Below are 18,860 nucleotides of genomic sequence, written 5' to 3'. Positions count from 1 at the left end.
CAGCTTCCCAAGTGCTGGGATGACAGGCGTGTGCTACCATGCCTGGCCAATATAAAAGTTATTAATGAGCTATTTACATTCCTTTCTTTCAGTCTTTGAAAGCTGCTGTGGGTTTTGCACTTCCAGCGCCTCTCAATTCCAACTCGCCTCATCTGAGGAAACAGCGGGCGGAGAGGGCAAGTTAAATGCCACCACGCGCTGCACTCAGCAGAGTCCAGAGCAGGGGCAACGCTGTGTGGTGTCTGCTGAACACCAGCTTTTCACCAAACATGTGCTCCAACCAAATGCTTAGTCCTGACTTGGGCTGCGGCCTTATTTGGACAAACCCTGACACAAAAAAATCTATAAGCCATTCAGGGTTATTTGAACAATGTCTCACATTAAGGAACTTATATGAATGGATTTTTATCCTTTTGAGAAAATATGGGAATATTCACAGATAAAATGATATATCTACATTTGGCTGCTAATTCCCAATAGCTAAACCACAGAAACAGCCTAGACTCCCACTGACAAATGGACACACAAGATGTGGTATATATACTCAGTGGACTATTACGCTGCCATAAAGAAGGATGAATTAGAGTCATTTGTAGGGAAATGAATGGCTCTTAAGGCCATACAGTTACATGATTAAATCAGACACAGGTTAAATATTGCACTATGAGAAACTCATTGTTATGGCTGTGTCTAGATGTCCCCCCAAAGCCTTACGCAGTCATAGGTGGGGCTTTTTCAGAGGTGGCTGAATCTAGTGTGCTAAAGTAATTCATTGTGTAATGCTAGGATTAAGGGTGGCAATTATTAAATAAGTCCACTGATTGGTTCGGTACCGCCCTAATCCCGGTAGCCTGGATACAATATAAGGGATTAGAAAGAGGCTTGTCTTATTCCTCTCTTGCTTGCTTTGCTGTCTTGTGTCCACCATGAGCTGTTTCTCCTCTGCAATGCCCCTCTGGCCCTGCCACCCTGCCTTGGAGCCAGCTGATGATGAACTGAAACCTGTACAAACTGTGAGCTAAATAAACCTTTCCTCCTTACATCATGGGTCCCAGATAGTTTGTCTCAGCAGTGAGAGAAAAGTAACGAAGACACTTACAATATAAATAAAGAGTAAAATAAAAAAGGCAGATGGACTTTTTGGAGTTGGGGAAGGTGAGGAGGGAGGGGAGCACACCCAAACCGATCAAGACCATATGTATACACAGACATACGGACACTGTATACGTAAGGGCAGTTCTGGTAGAAAGAGCGGCGAGCGCAAAGGTCCCGAGACAAGGAGGGGGTTGGTGAGCAAGGAGCAGGGCAAGAGCAGGTGTGCTTGGGGCCCACGGGGAAGGGAGGCCGCAGGAGGCCTCAGGGACCACACAGGCCTTCGCCGTGTGGGGCTCGGCGTATGGAGCCGAGATGGGATCTTGTTTCTGCATGCAGAGGCCCCGCTCATATCCAGGTGGCTGGTGGCTTGGAGCAGGTGGCAGCACTGGGGCGAGAAGCTGCTGGACTGACAGCGGCCTCGACAGGGCTTCTGATGAATGGGATGAGAGGGAGGAGGGAGTCAAAGGTGAAGCCAGGGCTTAGGAGCCATGAAGCTGGGGACAGAGCAGACCATTAGTGCAGACGGAGAAGACCCTAGCAGGAGCACGTCTGCTTTGGCAGGGGCAGGGCTCGTGGCAGGGAACTGCCATGCAAGCCTGGACACAGTGACGGTCTATGGGGCGAGACCAGGATGCCCAGAGGGCAGTGGGACACAGGTCAGGCTGGAGACTACGGCGTAGGCATCTCAAGCTGGGGGTGGGCCAGCTTCTGGACAACACTTCATCTGTGAGGTAGCATGGACTCACCTGGACATAGACTGTCCTTGGAGGGCAAAAGGATTCTAAGAGCCCTGAAGGCTGAGAAGCTTAGAAATGAGAGGGCGCCAGGTGTGGTGGCATACGCTGGTCATCCCAGCACTCAGGAGGCTGAGGCAGGAGGACTGCCATGAGTTTGAGGCCAGCCTGGGGGCATAGCAAGTTTGACAGCCTGCACCACGTAGTGAGACCCTGTCTCAAAATAAACAAAAAAGAAAAGAGAACGAACAGTTGCTGGGGCAGGCAGAGAGGGGAGCGGGCAAGGGATCCTAGAAGCATAGAAATCATCAGCCACTGCTGAAAGGCCAAGTCACAAGACGGCTGAGACTCAGCGGCCAGAAGTGGTCACCTCAGGATCCCTGGTAGCTCTGCCAGGGCTGCTTGGTGAAGACCTATGTGCAGGTGGCATGGGACAAAGGAAGGGGGAACCGGACGCAGGGACTCAGAGAAGGGGAGATTGCTGGTGCGAGAGAGTCGGGGAAGCCCTGGCGGACTCACTGAGCAGGGAGGAGGTGGTAGCTTCCAGATGGCATTGCGTGGCTGTGTCTTCAAACTGAGGCCCCCCTAGCAGCGGCCTTGGCAGTCACAGGCCAGTGGAGGTGGCGCTGGCCGCCACCGAGGGCCACCACGGCCAGTGTGCACGCTGCTCTGCAGCCCAGGGGAGAGGGCCAGGCTCTCATCAGGGCAGGGGTTCCACGGTGAAGTACGCTGCAGCGGGCGGACGTGCCAGCTCTAGTGCCCAGTGATCTCAGCCAGCACCGTTTGTGTGCCGCTGTGGCTGGCACTGGTAATCAGAGGACTTTAGTGGAAGGACACTATCATTCACAAGGTGGGTGGGCTGCAGCCAGTCGGGTAAAGGCCTCAGAAACAAAACTGAGGCCCGGGTTGTGCCATGAACCCCTGCCTGAGTTTCCTGTCTGGCCTACACATCAGACTCACCTAGCCAGCCCCCTCAGTCCCACACGGCAGCTCCCTGCATCGCGTCAGCCTTCCTCACATTGGGCCACCTACTATATGATTCCATTTTTAGGGAATTTCCAGAACAGGAAGGATCAGCGGCTGAAGCCAATAAGTGGTTGATGGGGGCTGGGGGCGACAGGGAGAAGGAACAGCAAGTGAGCGGTACAGGGTTTCCATTAGAGGTGATGAGCTGTTCTGGAGTTAGAGAGGGGAAAGGCTGTACGGCTCTGCATGCGCAAGAGCACAACCTGCACCTGCTTCCCTACTGTGAAGCTGACGGCATGAGAGCCACAGCTCTGGCAAACAACGTGGATGCCCTGGGGCCCAGCATCTGTACTACAGCCCATGACATCCTGGGCAACCTTTCTGTCATCTTTTCTTTCTTTTTTTTTTTTTTTTGCAGTACTGGAGATTGAACCCCAGGGCCTTTGCACTGAGCCAAATCTCTAGCCTTTTTTTCTCCTTTTTATTTATTTATATATTTTTTTGTCTTTTTGAGACAAGGTTTCACTATGTAGCCCAGGCTGGCCTGGAACTCTCGGCGATCATCCTGCTTCAGCCACCTGAGTGCTGGGATGACAAGCATGTGCCACTGCACCTGGCTTTGTAATGGCTTCTTGGCACACAGCCACATCTGTTCCTTAAAGTGTGGACTGTGCGTGCGGCCATGCTTCTGTGACAGCAGAGTTGTTGTGATGTGGAAGTTACTCATTCTAAGTAGTAATAATTCGGGGTGTGTTAAAGTCTTTCCTATGACTTTTCAACTTTTCAAAACAAAGGAATGACCCCTGAGCACGGGGAGTGGCGCGGTTTCCCTTGGGCAACTGTGGGTTCTTTACCTTTTGGCTGCAGAGGTCACCGAGGAAGAAGCGTACGCGGGGATTATCAAAGCCTTGGCGGATGTCGAACACGTTGACGCTGTAACCTCTGGCCAGAAGCTGCTCCACCATGTGCTGGCCCAGGAACCCGGAGCCTCCGATCACCGTGCACTTCGGAGCCTGTGTAAAGAGAGGGGTGGCCAGAGGTCCAAGTGTGAGAGGACCAGGAGCTAGGAAGAGCCCTGGCTGACGTGCCATGAGCGCACTGGAAACCCTGCCTGAGCCCAGGTGGAAGCTTTACGTAATTCCAGGGCTGCTACCAGTGTCACCTCCTCCCCTGGGATCGGCAAGGCAGGGAGAGAGAGTGGCTGATCCTCAGATAGACCCTGTCGGCTTTGACGGCACGATCGAAGCTCTGCAGTTAGGGAAAGGAAGTTAAACCACCTAGGATCAAACTGGCTCATCTGGGAAAAAAAGGAAAGAAACCAAAGGGGATACCTTCTTGTTCCTGAGATCCGATCTGCTCCCTGGGCATTCGCTTAAGGCAAAAAAGCCAAGCAGCCATCTGACAGCTTGGGCTCCATGCAGAGGAAACCGCAGCCCCTCTCCGCCCTGACAGCCTGGGCAGGACTCACTGTGTGCCCCTTCCAGTCTCAGCCCAGCCACCGAAGACCACCCTGATGGCCTGCTGGGGGTGCAGACACACTGAGGGCGCAGCTCACCACTCAGGCCCAGGGCTCTGCTTTCCTTTTGAGGAAACGCCCGGGCCAGGAGGACTGATGTGCTTACTGGAATGGCTGGCTCGGGGACAGGCGGGGGACAGCACAGGCTCCGCTCCTCAGTGCCACCCCCCCGGGGCCAAAACACACTGACTGTCACCTGCTGGATAATCTGGCCCTCCTCCCCAGAGTATTTCCATAACTTGATCTGGGGCTTCTTAACATGAACCCCCATTTTTGTTAGCCTGCCAGGTAAAGCTGCAATGGCCCGTGGCTTGGCTGTTTCTTTCTTCTCAAAAGCTATCACCGGAACACGCCTCACTGCAACGCTTATATTATCTCTGTAGGAAAATGAGTAATTCTGATCCCAACTTTATTTCCTAAGAAAGTGAAAATAATCCATGAAGAAAAGTGTCTAATCGTTTCAGAGCGGTTTATTTTTAAAGCCCCGTATCTACTACATGTCTAATATTTGGGAGCTTCTACAAAATGTTCCCTGTAAAATAAAAATGTACAGGTGTGGGCATAACCTTGTTAGTAAAACTTTAACTGACTGCACTTTGCAGTGACTGACTCATAAAAAGCAATTCCTTGCCTATTCAGCAACATGTGCAAATAATGTTTAACAATAAATGTGCAAATAATAACAATAGTAATATGTAATAATAATTTAATAATAATAAGTAAGAAAATGATGTCGGTCACTTGGTTTTTCCCCTAACCCTTCCGGTTTTCTCTTTAGCAGAATTTATTTCCTAGAGGTCCTGTGCAAAGACATATATATAAGTCAATACACCAACGTTCTCTTTTAGTAGTTCACTTTTAGAACTTTTTTCCCTAGGAATTCAATCTATGAGAGAAAAGAAGCTATCTTGAAAAATACACAGATTTGAAACCTGATGACAATGGCAGTTTGTGTGACTTTTTTGGTTGCCAAACAGCAATAAAATCTTAATTTCACAGACTCCTGCTAGCAAATACTTTCAGCCACAGACGCCCGGGGGACGCTTTGTTCTGAGCTGTCCCCAAAACAGGGGCCTCCTGCATCTTTCCCTCGCTAACGCCAACGTTTGGCGGGAATACACTTCACCTCGATGTGATTCCATTATTGAAGCGGGACATCCAGTAAGAGTGAGTCCAACCGAGCCCCTGTGGATCTGTGTGAAAAGTGTCCAAGAGGCCCGACACCTACCGGGCTCAATGACTCCTTCAAGTCCCTTCTGAGACCCGTGACACTGGATCTCAGGAGACCTAGCAATGGTCACTGTCGCTCCAGGAAGACTTCTTCCACTCCACCAGGAGGCCCAGTCAAGCTTACTGGAGGCCGCGTAACAGCACGCCAGGATGCCCAGCTGACAGCCAAGAGCCACTGCCACACGTGTGAGCAAAGCCACCTGGGGACAGACACCTTGGGTGCCCCCACGGGACTGCCGCTGCATGGCTACGCCCCGAGGAGACCAGCCAACACCCCCAGCCAGGCCTGGCCCCAGCTCAGTCTGGAGCAAAGAAATCGCTGTTCTTTGAAGCCACTGCATTCTGAGGTGTCCATTACACAGCAAAAAGTAGCTGATCTATCTTAACGAAAGACATACCCAGCACGAATGGACTTAATAAGTGAATTACATACACTTTTTAATGCACAGGCGGGTATCAGTGGCTTTCCGGTATGTACGTTCTCAACTCTCCCTACCTACTGCGCGCGGCCATTTTTACGGCAGTACTCACTTTGCCAATGGTCCCTGTCACACGCGTCCGTGGGACCTGGTCTCTCACGGGTTCACTGGCTGCTTGTTCCATGATGGCTCAAACTACGGTCTTGTTTGCAATCAAGTTTTCTTCGTCCTAAAACATATTTAGAGATGGACACTAATGTTACACAAACGAAAACAACTTTAGCTGCTGGTGTTTGGGGATGGATGCTACCTCCTCTGCTGTATTTTCACTGTAACACTCGGATCAGAGGCAGGAGAGGCAGCTACTTAAGCTCAGCCACCAGTCACCACGAGAGCATCACCTGCACTGCTGCTCTTGCAGGGCACTCACGCTTCAATTACTCCGGCCTCCTCTTAGGTGCTCTAGGGAGGCCCGGGTTCCAGGTGCGCTTCTCACATCAGCTGCACAAACCTGCTCTACTCACTTTTATTTGCTGCGGCTCAGTTTGCCCACCAATGAAATGGACTTGAGCATTCATCTCTGGGATGTCAGGGCATAGAATGCTGCAGCAGAGGTAGGCAGAGGATGACAGACACAATTCTCCTGCTTGGTAAGTTAAAGTCATCTTAGCCAAGCAAGGTGGTGCATGTCTCTGATCCTAGCACTCTGGGAGGCTGAGGCAGGAGGATTACAAGTTTGAGTCCAGCCTGAGCAACTTAGTGACTTAGTAAGACCCTGTCTTAAAATAAAAAAATAAAAAAGGGCTGGGGATATAATTCAGCATGAAGGCCCTGGGTACTACCAACCAAACCAAACCAAACCAAACGAAAAGAGAACACGTTAAAGCCACCCTGACCTCCTGACTATGGAAGAGCCCAGAGTATCAGAGTATCTGGGTCCTTAAGAAACTCCCAGGAATTGGTCAAATCCTGCTGGGAACCATGCAGTTGACAACCGGAAGACAGAAGAAAGTCAAGGCCTCCTGGCCAGTCCTTGGGGTGTGCTCCTGCCTTCCTTTACCCACCAGCGCTGAGTCACAAACACAAAGAAGCCACGTATCTCTGCAGTATTTGGTTCTCCTTCCCTTTGTCCCACAGTCCCCTGCACACTGCCAGGGGTCCTTTCCATTGTTCAGCCCCAGACACCAGGGGCTGGGATCGCTTCCTTCAGCTCACTGAGTAGCACGGCCCAAGCAGCTCCCCACCACCCCACACAGCCGCCAGCTGCCCAGGCCCCTCCGCAAGCTCTCCAGGCAGAGGGCTTTGGGGTGTGGTGGTGCCACAGCATGCCCTTGTAACCCCAACAGCCCTCTGGCAGCTTCTCATCTCATGTAACCAGCACCTCACAGAAACAAGCAAATGAGAAGACAGACGGCATTCACGGGGGTCAAGGAGGCCCCCACATCCGGCTTCCTCTCCCACCAAGGTGACTGCGGACCTCTGCTAGCAGGGACTGCTGAGACAGTGTGCCTGGGGCTATGACGGTGTCCTGCCCACTGGCCTGTGGGATCCCCACACTGGCCAACCAGGCCAAGCCTGCCTACCCGAGAGGGGTCTGCTCCTGGGGGCCTCTGCCCTCCCGCCCCAGCTGCCCTCTGCCTGTGCAAAGCACAGCTCCCTCCCTTCTTCAGTGCAGCTGGTTGGCAATGGTGAACGAATCCGGAGCCTACTGCCTGGGTTCTGGTCCCGGCTCTGCGTCTTACCAGCAGGAATCCCTCTGGGCAGGGATTTCAGAGACCTGGGCCTGCCTCTTCATCTGTAAAACGAATAGCCTCATAAGGTCATTACGAGGCTTAAATAAAAGTAAATGAGAAAAATGTATGCAAAGCCCCCAGTGCAGTGCCAAGTGCCTGTTAACACTCCATTAAATGCAGCTATTATTATTGTCATCGTGCATCTCCACCCCTCTGCAGCACACTCCCCTCCCCGCCTCCTGGATGCTTCTCCGTGATCCCTCGCTGCGCTATAGCTCTGCTGCTCGCTTGCAGCCCTGGGGTTTAAGCCCCCCTGAAGGTGGCTCCTAGGCCTCCCGGCCAGATGCTCCCTGAGCTACAGACAACAGAGAAGTTCTGAAAAGCATGTGTGCGGGGAGGTGCAGAAGTACACAGCATGCATCTCCCCGGGCAAGGCCCCGGGTTGGATCCCCAGTACCACAGACAGGAGTGTGAGACGGGAAACTTGGGGAGGAAGGACTACTTCCTCCTCCTGCCTCTTTCAAGGAATAGGATGAAGAATGAGCCTGAAGTGCTTCACTAAGTTCTTAACTAGAGCGAAACAGAGATTTAACTGGGTCCCTTGCCTTAAGCTTTGCATGAGAAGTAGGGAAAGAATGGGCCAACAGAGGGCTTGTTTGGGGTTTAAGGATAATCAAAATCTAAGCTATGGCCTTTCAGTGGCCGGGAGGAAGATAAGGACTTCTCCTCTAAAAGATCTCTGCAACAGTCCCGGGGTAGGAATGCTTTGGCATCTGAGGGCCAGAGTGGGTTTGTAGATTTAAGCCTTGGCACCAGACCACTCGTTTCAAAAGAATCAGAGGAGAAAAGTCATCTCCAGGGACATCCATCACCACAGAGGTGGCGCTCAGGGAAAGGGGCCGACCAGAAGCGGACTCTGTCAATGAAGGGGCTCCATCCTGACGCACAAAACACTGCTGGACCACGATGGTGGGGCGAGCAGTGGCTCCCAAGACATCCAGCCACACCCTGAGCCCTGGAATCTGCGAATGTGCCCTTCCATGGAAAAACGGTCTTTGTAGATGCAGGGGTGATAGGGCGGTTATTCTGGTGGGTCCTAAACTCAAGGACAGGTGTTCTTACAAGAGGTACACTTTTTACAAGAGGAGAGACAGGGAGAAGAGGAGGCCATGAGAAGACAGAGGCAGAGATTGGGGTGATGTAACAAGTCCAGGAACGCCTGGGGCCAACGGAAGCCAGGAGGGGCAAGGAAGGAGTCTTCCCTACAGACTGTGAGGGAGAGTGGACCAGATGACACTTTGGCTTTAGACTTCTGGTCTCCAGAACTGGAAGAGAATCAATTTCTGTTGCTTCCAATCACGCAGTGTGTGGTCAGTTGTTACAGCATACCCAGGAAACGAATGCAAGTATCCTCTGTGGTCCTGAGTCCAAATAGTGCAGCTGCCAGTCCCGTAGCTCCTCCTGTGTTGCTAGCAAAAGCAGGACACCGCAGAGCCTATTCCCCTCCTTGCTTGCTAGAGGAGGGTGTAGGCGGTGAGAGCAGAAACAGATCCTGCCCCAGGGCAGTGGCCCCACTGAAACAATGGTCACACCATTCTTAGCGAACCAGCCTCCTGTCAACACAAAACATACAGTCGTCTCCAATTCCATACCAATTCTTTTAAAGTTTGTAAATACTTGAGTCAGACAATTGGACTGATAGCTTAGCTATCTCTAGGGTACGAGATGTGCAGGACTAACCTAGAAAATGAATCAAATCCCATTGGCAACCCCTCTCCCCTGGCCACCTACTTAAATTTACCACGTGTTATATTACTGAGGAAATATCAGGAAAGATTGATCCATTTCCAAAGAAGATATTCTTTTTTCTTTTTTTCGTCCTTTTGAGACAGGGTCTTGCTATGAGGTTCAGGCTGGCCTTGAGCTCACTTTGTAGCCCAGGTTGGCCTCGAACTTGCAACGATCCTCCTGCCTCAGCCTCCCGAGTGCTGTGATTACAGGCATGGGCCACCACACCCAGCTTAGATATTCTTTACAGATGGCCAAAAGACATACAAAAGGGGGTTCAATAACACTCATCTCTGGGGAAACTCAAATCTAAACCACAAGGAGACACCACCTTACACCCTGTACCCATTAACATGGCTACTATCACAAGCCAGAAAGTAGAAAACAAGTGTTGGTGAGAATGTGGAGAAGCTAGAAGCCTCCTCCTGTGCTGTCGACCGTGTAGTGCAAAACGGCACAGCCACTGTGGGAAGCAGTGTGGCAGTTCTTCAGAAAATTATACTTACAACTAGCATCTGACCCAGCGGTTCACTTGTGGGTATATGCCCCTCCCAAGGAAAACAGGGACTTGGAGCAGATATTTATACACCCCTGTTCACAGCAGCATTATTCATTAGCCCAAAGGTGGAAGCAACCTGGGTATCTACTGACGAAGAATGGATAAACAAAATGTGGTCTAACTATACCGTGGAATCTTATGCGGCCATAAAAATGAATGACGTTCTGTCACACCCTACAACCTGGATGAACCCCGACGACATGATGCGCAGTGAAGTAAGAGCACCACAAAAGAACACATGTAGTCTGACTGCGTGCACATGAGCTGCCTACAGTAGTCAGACTTGTGGAGACCGGCAGGCGGATGGTTAGTTACCAGGGGCTGGTGGGAGGGGGAACGGGGAATGACTGCTGAGGGTACTGAGCTTCAGTTTCCAACAGGACGGGGCACTGCTGATGGTGGAGCTTCCGTGCGAACGTATTTACTGCCAATGAAGCGTATACCCCCAAACAGTTAAAATGTAATTTTCTGTTGAGTCTATTTATTTTACCATACACATTCCCAGACGAATAGAAAGGTTCTGAACTAGCGGAAACATGAGCCCCGAAAGTAATGTTCTAGGCTGGCGCATTGTGAAGACTCAGACAAGCATCAGAAGCCTCAGGTCTGTTTCCTTTAGAATGAGAGCTCTTTGCATCCATTTAAAATCAAGACGTGTACCTACCCTATGCTTTGGGACAGTCTTCGGCGAACAGAAATCTCAGGAAAGAGGCCCATATTGTACCGGGGAAATCCAAGAGACCCTGCTGGGAACATTCCAGGCCACTTAGTCCCGGAGACAAAGGGAGGAACAGTCTGCTTCTTTCAAACCAGACAGAGAGATGAGTGTCCCTCCTTTTAGGAAGTGAGTCTCCCCTTTCAGAAATCAAAGACTTGACACAGGAAAACAAACACGTGGACCAGGGTCAGTGAGGCCAATGGTTAGGGGGCATCTGCCTTGTGAGGCCTCAGGTGAGCCATCGCGGCGCTGCCACAACCCAGCTCCCTGGGTCCCTTCCCAGACCTGCCAGATCGGTATGCTTCTGTCAGCGAGTCCTTTCTCTGCGTGTCTATCTTTAGGGCACAGAACATGCCCAGTTGTGAATTTCTGGCGGGCCGCTCGGGCGCCACTCAGCACGCCTGTGTGCTTAGCTCCCATTCCCTTTCCCCCTCCTCGGCTGCTGTGTCCCCCAGCGGCTTGCTCAACTGCCCCCTCTGTAACAACCCCCAAGCCAGGAGGGCTGAGCTGCTTCTTCAGCCCTGTTGTGGCTCTCACTGTGACACTGCAGGGTCACGGCCACGTCCGAGCTGCTGGGGGGCTCACGTGCGCCCCAGGGATACAAGGGGAACTGGAATTTGCGGCATCATCCACACATTCATTCTTCAGGAACAAACACAGCTTCTACCGTCAGGGAGTCCACCATGTCCCACGGGCCCCTAGGAATCACGAGGAGCTGCGGGGTGCCCTGGAGCAAAGGAGGCGCTGAACCCGTGTGTGCTGCTGGTCAGAGGAGGCAAGCAGGAAGCCAAGTTCGATGGCCTTAGAGGAGTCAAACAGGAGGTGTCGGTACCTTAAAAGACAGTCTGTGGCCAGGGATGGCAAGAACAAGCTGTTGGCACAGAGCCAGTGTGCTTTGATAATGCTACCAATTGTGTCACAGCGAGTATGGAGTAAGTCTGGGATCAAAGGTGACAAAATGCAGGAGCTACGTGCCCTTGGAAGTTGTAGATGGGGTGGCTGCTCAGACTACAGCATAGAGAAGGGACTTTTGCCAAGCCTAATGCCCTCCGTATGCCCAGTTGGGGGTGGGGTATGAGCAAATCAGACAAGAATTAACACTGTCCGAGACGTGCGCAGTGTCAGGACTTTCACATGTGAGCACATTATCCATTAAGATACAAAAGGTATCCAATCAGGCAGACAGTACAGTCACACTCGACAGATGAGGAACCTAGGCTCAGAGAGGTCGAGGGACTTGCCCAGCCCCACACAGCCAGCACAAAGCCCAGGCACAATTTGCATGTGCTCCTTCTACTGGCTGGGCTGCCACCCTGCAGACTGCCTGGGAAGCAGGGTGTGCTAGGTCTCTGCTGCTGTGACAAAGTGCCTGAGATAATCAACTTCGACAGAGGAAAGGTTTACTGTGGTTCCCAGTTGAGGTGCGTGGTGAGTTGAGCCTGCCGCTTTGGGCCTGCAGCAGCACGGCAGCACATCATGGCAGGAGTGTGCAGGGGAGGAAGCTGGGAACTGCTGGGCAGGAAGCAAAAAGAGAGAGGATGGGCCTGGGATTCCAACACTCCCTGCAAGGACTTGACTCCCCCAGAGACTAACTTCCTTTCACTAAGCCCCACCTCTGGAGAGTGCCACCAGCCTCTGCAGGCATCTAAGAGCCAAAATAGAGGATGGAGTACAGAGGGACAAATCCGGGGCAAAATTGGGCAGGAGGCTCACAAGGATTTTACCCCACATAAAACGGCCTCTGAAGGTTTACAAGCAGCCCTGACCTGAGCAGAGCTATGCACTGGGAAGATTAACCTGATGGAGCAGCGGGGAGCGCAGAGATGAGAACTGGGAAATGGGGAGAAAGGGTCAGTCATTTGACGGGGGTTTACTGAGCACCTAGTACGTGCCCATCCTGTTCCAGATTTCCAGGTACTGCAAGGTCAGCAGCGAACGGAGCACAGATGCCTGCCCTCATAGCACCTGCTTTCTGGTGAAGGGGCAACAAAGAACCAAATAAGTAAAATCTACAGTTGATAAGCACAAAAGGAAAATGCAGAGCAAGGTGATGGGTTTGGCTGTACAGCAGTGCCGGGGTCGGGGGCTGCACCACACAGTGCTTAGGGGTCCTCGGAGAAAAGGTGATCGCTTGGGGAAACCCCCAGGGGGGAAAGACGGGAGGCCCGGCAGTCAGAAGGGACAGTGGGGCAAAAACTCCAGGGAACAGTGTGCCTGGCATGTGAGTGTCCTGAGGCTGGAGCCAGGGGCCAGACAGGAAGAGGACAGAGGTCGTGGGGCTGGTGGGAGGGCACACCATGCCAGGCTCCACGGACCATGGGACAGCGCCGCTCACAGGAGCAGTTGAGGGGCTGCTGATGAAGGCCACAGAGCAGCCAAGGCGGAAAAGACGGCATTTCAGGGACAAAGCAGAAAAAACTTCTAGGCTGGATACTGGGGACAGAACGGGGGAAGGAAAGAGTCAAATGTGAGCAAAGTTGTTGCATCTTGTTCAGTGCTCAGAGGGGAAGAGGGCAGAGGGCAGTTCCATTTATGGGATGCCAGGAGGTCTCAGGCCTTTCTTAGCCGGAGAAACTGCTGCGTCCTCGACCTCCCTGATCACCGCCCTAAAACCTGCAGGAGAAGCAGGGCGAGTGAGTCAGGAGTTGGCCGAGGAGGGCGGGCCGCGGGCTCCAGCTCCACGTGGACAGCCCTGTCCCAGCCCACACTCCTGCAAACGCTCCCTTTTAAAGCCCCCAGCACCCCGCTCCCTCCCCAGACCTCGGCGACTGCTCCGGAGGCGCCTGGGCCGGCGACGGTGTTCCCGGTCCTCCACAAGCCTTGGGTGGCAGAGGACGATAACCTCTCTGGAGAATCTCGCCCGGAAAACACGGACCCCAGTAACTCGTCCTCCCGTCCTGCCCTGCAACCGACACCAGGCGGCCATCAGAGGCAAGGCCACGACCCTTACCTGCCAGTGGGCGCCCTCCGGCCGGCCTCAGCTTCTCCGCTGGCCGCTCCCGCTGCTCTCTGGCCCGGATAGCCTCCCTTTTCCTCCCCGCCCTTGTGAGCTGAGAATCGGCCGAGCTTCCTCGACCAAGGGGATTGGCTCGGTCTGGCTCCAGTTCAGCCAATCGGCGCTCACAGCGTGATTTTGTCCAATGACGCCAGTTCTCAGACGCTAGGGCTCCCCCCTGCCCTGGGCTGGGGCTTTGCCAGGTGAGTCCCACCCACCACGGCCCTGCGCCAATGGGAAGCGAGGCCGCGCGCACAGGGCGGTGGGAAGGGCGCCGAGTCGGTGCGTACGCCGTTGCCGTAACGACGGCCCTGGAGCCCGTCGGCAATGGTAAGTGCTGGCCGCGCCTTCCCGCCTCGGCCGCCTGACTTAGCCCTTCCCAGGCCCGGCTCAGGCCTTGCCGCCTCTTGTGCACCTTTCTCTGGTTTGGCGTACTCGGTGTTCCTTTGAGCTCTATCCCGGAAGTGTAGGGTGGAGACTAGAGATGCCAGTCGCCTGGCTGGGCCTTCGTTTCCCATCGCTGCCCCTCACCCACAGCCGGCTCCTAGCCGGCCCGCGGGCTCCTTTGGCCTTCCCCGAATCCCCTCGGTAGCTCTCCCTGTGCAAAGAAATCTCCGGTTCTCCGTGGGCCCCGACCCCTCTCAGACCTGGCCTGCTGGCCGCCACGCTCTACCAAAGTTTTCGCACAGAGCTGGGAGATTTACTATGTCGATAGTTAACGTGTATTTTGCAATTTCAGCCTGGGGCATTCAGGAGCTGCTTCGAGCTTTTTGGAGAAAGCACTGAGGTGCTGAGTCGATTGGGTTTTATTACTCGGTATTGAAAGAATACGTATCTTAACATTTGGTCAAATTGAGCAGTAATTTCAAAGTCAGAACTGGTTGTGCAAAGCAGAGTTCTGAGAGTGGGCATCGCAAGGGTATTTCCAGAATAAAGACCCTCGGGTTGAGGGCTCGTTGAGCATCTCTGGTTATCCAGAGTCAGTTCCCTGGCTAGCTCTCCCTGGGGAGAATTTTCAAGAACAAGGGATCTCCTTCTAAAAACAATAGGAAAGAAAAGAAGAATACAAGTTTGTGGAAAGATTAATCGTCCGCTGCCCCAGCAAACTCTGTTATCTTTCTTGTTTAGCAGAGCTTTAGAATTGGTTGGCATAAACTATTTTAAAAATAGATATGGGTGTTTAAAACTATCTTACATAAAATACGGACTGTGTTACTTAATATTGTGCTCACGTGTTTAACGTTTAAAGGCCTCCAATTTTAAAAAGGCAAGCGTGGCCTCAAGTGCCCAGAGAAAAAGGATGAGTCCTAAGCCAGAGCTAACTGAAGAGCAGAAACAGGAAATCCGGGAAGCTTTTGATCTCTTTGATGCGGATGGGACTGGCACCATCGATGTAAAGGAACTAAAGGTGAATTCTTCACATTCCGAGGGACCACCTTGCCCTTCCTCTGCCTGTGTCCTCTTCTCCCTGTCACCATTCTCCGTTTTGCCTCTTCCCCCTGCAGAAGTAACCAGGAAGGATACGCTGTGCTCTTTTCCTGTTTTTACTTAACTCAAGTGTTACTAAAGTTGAGTGCAAATACCAATTAGGGCAACGCTGTTATTTTCCCCAGTCAGATGCTGGGTTAAAACCTTTAACAGTTCGTTTTGCTCCTGCTTGGTTTCCCCGTGCTTATTGAGATGATCCATTTTCATTGCAGGTGGCAATGAGAGCCCTGGGCTTTGAGCCTAAGAAAGAAGAAATCAAGAAAATGATAAGCGAGATTGATAAGGAGGGGACAGGCAAAATGAACTTCGGTGACTTTCTGACTGTGATGACTCAGAAAATGGTAAGTTAACTGAGATGATGAGCAGATTTTCCACCATAAAGGTCGATACGTTTGACTCTAGATATGAAAATAGCTTCACTGAAGAAACGTCAGTACACTCTAGAGCTTATCTAATAAAAGATAGTGTTTTCCCCTGAGCTTTAGCTCGCAAAGCTACGGAAATCGTTTTACCCGCTGTAAAGCAGTAAAAGGACTACTGCTTTCACTTGTGGGCTACTATCTTTCTCCAGCTGATAGGTCAACGTGATAACTAAAGCAGGAAAACCTATAAACACCAAACATTTTTAAATGCTTTTCATTTTGACAGTCCCCGGCCCACATACTTTAAAACTCTTCTCTTTAGGTGTTTTATTCGGGCAGCTCAGCCTGAGGGGTAGCTGCTTCAGCAGCTGTGCTTTTTACTGCAGTGGAGATATAGGTTTTCAGCATTTCTAAGGTTGCATTCATCAGTTCCCTGGTTCTCAGGTGTCAGCCTGTGTGCAAAGGGTTGAAAGAGCATAAGCTGTCACCCCCGTGGGACCAGCATCTAAGGCCTTGCGCTTTCACTGGCCTCCGGGTTCTCTTTATTCTGGCTCATATTCCCTCTCTCTGCCTGTGGAAAGCTGACCGCCCCCCAGGGTCCCAGGTATTTTTCCTGAGGTGGGGGTCATACGCCTTTCTCTAACGATTGTGTTGCTTTGAAATCATCTAATCATCCTCCATTTTTCTTTGTGGACTGATGTTTAGGAGATTAGGAGGCTCAACGTTCTGTAACCATCTAGTAGAGCTATCCCCTATTTGTGGGTGGTTTCAGATCCTGGTATTAGGGGCTCTCTCCGTTTTTAGCCCAGGGCAGGTGCCTTTCAGGGTATTGGGATATGAGCTCCTGGAGACTTTACTTTGTTCTTTTGTAAGGGTACTCAGGGCCTCAGGCACTCTCTGCAAACCAGTAGGTAAAGTAGCCCTCTGTCCTCCCCGCATTCTCTGTCCACCAAGAGGATCTCCTTTCTGCCCGCTTGCTTAAGTAGGGTTTCCCGCCCTAATTTTAACTCTATTCCCTTCTATATTTTAACAATGAATCCAGTATCTCTGGTTTATAAAGACAGAATGTTTTAGGGGCAACCCTTAATCTTTCCGTTTTGACCTCTGGCTTTATCATAACTTTGCTAAGTTGTCCTCTTGATCTACCCCAGATGATATTTGCTGTCCTGTGACCTAGGACGTGGGTCATGAAGGCCATTGCTGAGACCCTGTACCCTTAAAGTAGGACAGGGTGGGGCAGGTAGGGAATGAATCCAAGGTCATGCCCTTACAAGCCCATCCTTGGAGTCAGAATTGGGGACACTTTTGAACAAGAGAAGTAGAGCACAGTTCAGAACAGCTGGTGTAGACACATAGTGGTAGCTGATGGCCTGCACTGAAAGGCTAAGCTAGGCTTCACTGCAGAGACCCACAGCCTGTGCCTACGAGAGGTCCCGAGGCCGTGCAGCAAGGCAGCCTGTGCTTTGCACCCGGTCCAAGTCCTTGCGCCCGTCTGTTGAGATTTCAGAACACATCCCTTCCCCTGACTTCAGAGCTGGTAATAAAATGTGGGCTACAGCAGTAGGTAGGGACATGAATGCTTGCCTCAAGTCCAGTCTTGAGTTACGGAAAAAGAGAGGGAAGGTGAGCAGGCAGAGGCAGGGCCACAGGACCTGAGTTACTGTGAGGCTCCCCTGCTCATGTATTCTATGTTCTACTTGTTCAGTCTGAGAAAGATACCAAGGAAGAAATCCTGAAAGCTTTCAAGCTTTTCGATGATGATGAAACCGGGAAGATATCGTTCAAAAATCTGAAGCGCGTGGCCAAGGAGTTGGGCGAGAACCTGACTGATGAGGAGCTCCAGGTGTGTAATGCCTCAGTCCAGAGCTCAGCTCCTGCCTCTGAGCCCCTGGGCTCTGCTGAGTTCCTTTTCCACTGGCAGAAGTGTCCTCTTTCCCCTGTGGTGACAGTTCTTTGCGAATCTCACAAACCCATGACCCTCCTTCCAGAAAAATGCACCTGTTGGCAGTGAGCCTCACTAGTCCAGGCGACCCTCACGCTCCCTTCCGGCTGGTGTGTATGACGTGTGACTTGCTTTGCAAATAGCTTCCCAGGAAACAAGCTACCCTAAAAAATGGCACATCTGCATTTGGTGGCCTGCCGCAGTCCCTGCACACAACCTTCTGAGAGGCCTGTTGCTTAACAGCCTTTAGTTTAGGAATGAACCTAACCTGAATCCTTCCCGTCACGCAGGAGATGATTGATGAAGCCGATCGAGATGGAGATGGAGAGGTCAACGAGCAGGAGTTCCTGCGCATCATGAAGAAGACCAGCCTCTATTGAGGCCGGTGTGGTCCGTCCTGCTGCAAGCACACGTGACTAGATGAGTGCCTGCTGTCCTGTGAAATCTGGCTCCCCATTTCCCTGTAGAACTTCAGCCATGACCTCGAACCTATTTTGGACTTTTGGAAGTGTTCTTTGATATTAAAGTTCTTTGTAAAATGATCTGCTGATTAATTCTTGAAAGCAGAACGAGAGCACATCAGTACGGGGAAGGGTCTGGGGGTCGCCCAGCGGCCAGTTGTCCTGGCCTCGCTGCACCTTCCGAGCTACGCACGTGTGTGGCTGGGTCACCACCGGCTGTGACCCCTTCTCAATGGTTCCCCTACTCACCTGATGCCTGAGTGCCGTCTTCTCTTTTGCAAAACCCAGTGAATCCTTGCTCTGGCATTTGGATGTGTGTTAATGTTGTTTCTTTTGTCTTCAAAATAAAACTTTTCTCAGTCTGAGCTTTCATTCTCTAAGGATGAGTTCTTTTGCTTTGACTCTGAGTTCATTTTCTAAACAGCTGTGTTGAAGGCAGGCTGGTAGATCCAAAACTCTACTGGCCTGTGGACGAACAGGAAGTAACCCTTTGCAACTGTCCCGGCAGGAGTCCTTTCTTGCTTTGGGAACCTGTGGGTTTATAAAACTAACACAATTCCCATTCCACCAAAATCTAAACAATGCACTAGGAAGTCCCACAGAAATATAAAGCTGAAAAAGAGCCTTGTGGGTAATTTGTGCTTGGACAGAAGGGAGAGAGCCAGGCTACAGCAGCGACAGGGTGGATTTGGCCAATTTGTGGTTCATGTCCTTAGAATGTCTCCCGGACTCTTGGAGTTGGGAAGGAAGACCTCGTTTGGCTGCCTCGGGGCCCCGTATGGGATCACCCGCTAGAGGAGAGCCCGGAGAGGATGGGCTCTCAGACTTTGGCAGGCATCCTACTTCCCTGGGGA

General features: G+C 51.8%; 2 protein-coding genes across 3 annotated transcripts in view; one reads left to right on the top strand and one right to left on the bottom strand.

Annotated features, from left to right (window-relative positions):
- Nucleotides 1–13,830, bottom strand: part of Nsdhl (NAD(P) dependent steroid dehydrogenase-like) — a 25,879-nt gene extending 12,049 nt beyond the window's left edge. Inside the window, exons 1-4 of one of the 2 annotated variants that reach the window (XM_005406454.2) lie at nt 13,709–13,830; nt 9,083–9,306; nt 6,073–6,189; nt 3,650–3,808 (exon numbers count right to left, since the gene is read on the bottom strand). In XM_005406454.2, coding sequence (XP_005406511.1) covers nt 3,650–3,808; nt 6,073–6,144 — 231 coding nt within the window. In that variant the 5' untranslated portion in view covers nt 6,145–6,189; nt 9,083–9,306; nt 13,709–13,830. The remainder of the gene's footprint in view (nt 1–3,649; nt 3,809–6,072; nt 6,190–9,082; nt 9,307–13,708) is intronic. The other variant, XM_005406453.2, reaches the window with a different exon arrangement.
- A 145-nt stretch (nt 13,831–13,975) lies between these two features.
- Nucleotides 13,976–18,371, top strand: Cetn2 (centrin, EF-hand protein, 2). The gene is made up of 5 exons (XM_005406455.2): nt 13,976–14,083; nt 15,003–15,161; nt 15,454–15,582; nt 17,309–17,446; nt 17,836–18,371. The coding sequence occupies exons 1-5, from the start codon at nt 14,081–14,083 to the stop codon at nt 17,923–17,925; spliced, it is 519 nt and encodes a 172-aa protein (XP_005406512.1). The 5' UTR covers nt 13,976–14,080; the 3' UTR covers nt 17,926–18,371.
- Nucleotides 18,372–18,860: the final 489 nt, after the last annotated feature.

This window comes from Chinchilla lanigera, unplaced genomic scaffold (genome assembly GCF_000276665.1).
Source record: "Chinchilla lanigera isolate Chin_1 unplaced genomic scaffold, ChiLan1.0 scaffold00097, whole genome shotgun sequence".
Taxonomy (NCBI): domain Eukaryota; kingdom Metazoa; phylum Chordata; class Mammalia; order Rodentia; family Chinchillidae; genus Chinchilla; species Chinchilla lanigera.
This window is presented reverse-complemented; position numbering and strand designations above follow the sequence as displayed.